The 4,071-nt window shown below is 50.8% G+C and overlaps 1 protein-coding gene across 1 annotated transcript; it reads left to right on the top strand.

The window, feature by feature from the left end:
* The first annotated feature begins 815 nt into the window (after positions 1-815).
* On the top strand, positions 816-3,060 carry LOC128836981 (uncharacterized). The gene is made up of 2 exons (XM_054027739.1): positions 816-1,380; positions 2,438-3,060. Exons 1-2 carry the CDS (start codon positions 831-833, stop codon positions 2,869-2,871), a joined length of 984 nt encoding a protein of 327 aa, XP_053883714.1. The 5' UTR covers positions 816-830; the 3' UTR covers positions 2,872-3,060.
* Positions 3,061-4,071: the final 1,011 nt, after the last annotated feature.

Raw genomic sequence — 4,071 nt, 5'->3', positions numbered from 1 at the left:
GTCCCACCACCAGCCAGGGAACCCAGGGCTTCCAGACTCTCTGGTCAGTGGTCCGCCAGTGTAACCCATCTGCCTAATAGGGAGATATCTCTTTAAGAGATCCGCTGCGGGAGGTAGGAGTGAGGAGTTGTTGCTAGACAGATTAAGTACTCCACATCCAGAAGCTTCTGGAATTGGGGGTGGTAGTTTTGGGTGTGCGCCAATAGGTTCCCCGTTGCTGGGGTCAGACTCCAGGACGGCGAGCAGTCAGTGCAGGAAGCAGGCTGGTGCCCCGAACTCTGAAGCATTTTGCAGCAGTTGAGTGATCTTGTGAACCCTCGAACAGGGAAGCCTGGGCAATGCTGCTATAGCCAGGGGAAACTGGGAGGGAAAATAACTTCAATTTTAATTGTATGTTTTGAATGTTGTTTTGATTTTAGCCAAACTGTTCTAGTTACATTGGTGACTGAGGCCTGGTCTACACTACGACTTTAATTCGGATTTATCAGCTTTAATTCGAATTTACCCTGCAACCGTCCACACAACGACGCTATTTATTTCGATGTAAAGGGCCCTTTAAATCGATTTCTGTACTCCACCCCGACGAATGGAGTAGCGCCAAAATCGATTTTAACATTTCGAATTAGGGATAGTGTGGCCGCAATTCGATGGTATTGGCCTCCGGGAGCTATCCCACAGTGCATCATTGCTGTCCAGAGCGGTCACAATCTAAACTCGGATGCACTGGCCAGGTAGACAGGAAAAGCCCCGCAAACATTTGAATTTCATTTCCTGTTTGCCCAGCGTGGAGAGTACAGGTGACCACAGATAGCTCATCAGCACAGGTAACCATGCAGGCTGATAATCGAAAAAGAGCACCAGCATGGACCGTACGGGAGGTACTGGATCTGATCGCTGTATGGGGAGAGGATTCAGTGCTTGCAGAACTTCGTTCTAAAAGACGAAATGCCAAAACTTTTGAAAAAATCTCCAAGGGCATGATGGAGAGAGGCCACAATAGAGACTCAGATCAGTGCCGCGTGAAAGTCAAGGAGCTCAGACAAGCCTATCAAAAAACAAAGGAGGCAAACGGTTGCTCCGGGTCAGAGCCGCGGACATGCCACTTCTACGCCGAGTTGCATGCAATTCTAGGGGGGGCTGCCACCATTACCCCACCTGTGATCGTGGATTCTGGGTCGGGGATAGTCTCATCAGCTACACCTGAGGATTCTGCCGATGGGGGAGAGGAGGAGGAGGAGGAGGAGGAGGATGAGCTTGCAGAGAGCACACAGCACTCCGTTCTCCCCAACAGCCAGGATCTTTTTCTCACCCTGACTGAAGTACCCTCCCAACCCTCCCAAGCCAGTACCCAAGACCCTGACCCCATGGAAGGGACCTCAGGTGAGTTTACCTTTTAAAATATAAAACTTGTTTTAAAAGCAAACGGTTTTTAATGATTACTTTGCCCTGAGGACTTGGGATGCATTCGCGGTCAGTTCAGCTACTGGAAAAGTCTGTTAACGTGTCTGGGGATGGAGCAGAAATCCTCCAGGGACATCTCCATGAAGCTCTCCAGGAGGTACTCCAAAAGCCTTGCCACAAGGTTTCTGGGCAGTGCATCCTTATTCAGTCCTCCATGGTAGGACACTTGACCACGCCATGCTTGCAGCAAGTAATCTGGTATCATTGCCTGACAAAGCCTGGCAGCGTATGGTCCCGGTGTTTACTGGCATTCAAGCAACATCTGTTCTTTATCTTGTTGTGTAATCCTCAGGAGAGTGATATCACTCATGGTAACCTGGTTGAAATACGGGAACTTAATTAAGGGGACAGAGGTGGCCGTTCCTACTGGGCTGTTTGCCTGTGGCGGAAAATAAATCCTTCCCTGCAGTTAGCCAAGCGCAGATGGGAAATTGGCCCTGAGCTTTTCGCGTTTGGCTAGCAGGGATCTTCCCTGTTACCAGCCACGCGGTGGGGGGAGGGGTACCGTGATCATCCCAGAGAATTTATGGCGGGAGGGGGGCGGCGGCGGGGGGGGGGGTGGTTAGTTTGGTTCCTGCAGGGATCTTCCCTGATACCAGCCACGCGGTGGGGGGAGGGGTACAGCGATCATGGCGGGAGGGGGGGGTGGGGTGGTTAGTTTGTTTTCTGCTGCTGAATGTTAACAGAAAAACCGCAGCACTCTACAGGCTATGCTTGGTATGTGGGAAAGGAGGGCGCAGAAGCTGTAAGACAATGGCTTACCATGGCCGCATGCAAGCCGAATTCTGTTGCCCAGACCTGTGATCTCTAGCAGCAAAGCCACAGGCACTCAGCATTAAGAGGCAAAATGCGACCTTGCACAGAAATCACATGTGCTATGTAATGTGAATAGTGTTGGTCACCGTGAAAGAGTATAAGCATTGTTCTGCAAAATGTAGCTTTTTAAACAATTCTCTCTTTTTTCCCCTCCCTACAGCAGCTGCAAATTCCTCAAGCCTCCCTCCTCCATCCCGAAGGCTATCACAGATAAGGCGTCATAAGAAGAGAATGCGAGACGAGATGTTTTCTGAAATTATGGAATCCAGACACAGTGACAGAGCTCATCTGAATGAGTGGAAGGAAACGGTTTCAAAGTATAGGAAAGAAGCCAGTGAACGTGAGGACAGGAGGGACCAACGTGAGGACAGGAGGGACCAACGTGAGGAGAGGAGAGACGCTCGAGATGAGAGGTGGCGGCAGGAAGATCAGAGGAGGCAGGATGCAACGCTGGGGCTGCTGCGTGAGCAAACAGACATGCTCCGGGTCTGGTGGAGCTTCAGGAACGGCTGCAGGAAAACAGACTGCCGCTACAGCCCCTGTTCCACCCTCCCCTCTCCCCATGTTCCGTATCCTCCTCACCTAGACGTGTAAGAACGCAGGGGGGGAGGCTCCGTACACCTTCCCATTCCACCCCAGTAGACAGCCCAAGCAAAAGGCTGTCATTTTTTTAACCTTTTTTTAGTGGCCTTTTCCTTCCCACCGATCCTCCTCCCAAATCCCACCCGGGTTCCCTCCCTCTTTTTCTAATCTATTAATAAAGAATAAATGATTTTTAAATGATAGTGACTTTATTTGGTTTGAAAGAAAGCTGGGGGAAGGGGGAGGGTGGGTTCCTTACAGAAAACCAGTCAATAAAGGGGGCGGGTTTTCATGAAGGAGAAACAAACAGATATTTCACACTGTAGCCTGGCCAGTCATGAAACTGGTTTTCAAAGCTTCTCTGATGCACAGCGCTTCCTGGTGTGCTCTTCTAATCGCCCTCGTGTCTGGCTGCGCGTAATCAGCAGCCAGGCGATTTGCCTCAGCCTCCCACCCCGCCATAAAGGTCTCCCCCTTACTTTCACAGAGATTGTGGAGCACGCAGCAAGCAGAAATAACAATGGGGAGATTTCTTTGGCTGAGGTCAGAGCGAGTCAATAATGATCACCAGCGACCTTTTAAACGGCCAAATGCACATTCTACCACCATTCTGCACTTGCTTAGCTTGTAGTTAAACAGCTCCTGACTCCTGTCCAGGCTGCCTGTGTATGGCTTCATGAGCCATGGCATTAAGGGGTAGGCTGTGTCCCCAAGAATAACTATTGGCATTTCTACATCCCCAACGGTTATTTTCTGGTCCGGAAAGTAAGTCCCTTGCTGCAGCCCTTTAAACAGAGTAGTGTTCCTGAAGACGCGAGCGTCATGAACCCTTCCCGCCCAGCCCGCGTTGATGTTCGTGAAACGTCCCTTGTGATCCACAAGTGCTTGCAGCACCATTGAAAAGTACCCCTTGCGGTTTATGTACTCGGTGGCTTGGTGCTCCGGTGCCAAGATAGGGATATGGGTTCCGTCTATCGCCCCACCACAGTTAGGGAATCCCATTGCAGCAAAACCATCCACTATAGCCTGCACATTTCCCAGAGTCACTAACTTTCGTAGCCGCACCTGAGTGATTGCTTTGGCTACTTACATCACAGCAGCCCCCACCGTAGATTTGCCCACTCCAAATTGATTCCCGACTGACCGGTAGCTGTCTGGCGTTGCAAGCTTCCACAGGGCTATCGCCACGCGCTTCTCAACTGTGAGGGCTGC

Source organism: Malaclemys terrapin, chromosome 4 (assembly GCF_027887155.1).
Source record: "Malaclemys terrapin pileata isolate rMalTer1 chromosome 4, rMalTer1.hap1, whole genome shotgun sequence".
In the NCBI taxonomy this organism is placed as follows: domain Eukaryota; kingdom Metazoa; phylum Chordata; order Testudines; family Emydidae; genus Malaclemys; species Malaclemys terrapin.
Note: the sequence above shows the minus strand (reverse complement) of the source record. Positions and strands in the feature narration are given on the sequence as shown.

Excerpts from the sequence above, each read along its gene's own strand:
- LOC128836981 (XM_054027739.1), top strand. The coding sequence starts at position 831 with ATGCAGGCTGATAATCGAAAAAGAGCACCAGCATGGACCGTACGGGAG. Across the intron at positions 1,381-2,437 it reads CCCCATGGAAGGGACCTCAG|CAGCTGCAAATTCCTCAAGC; the intron begins GTGAGTTTACCT and ends CCCTCCCTACAG.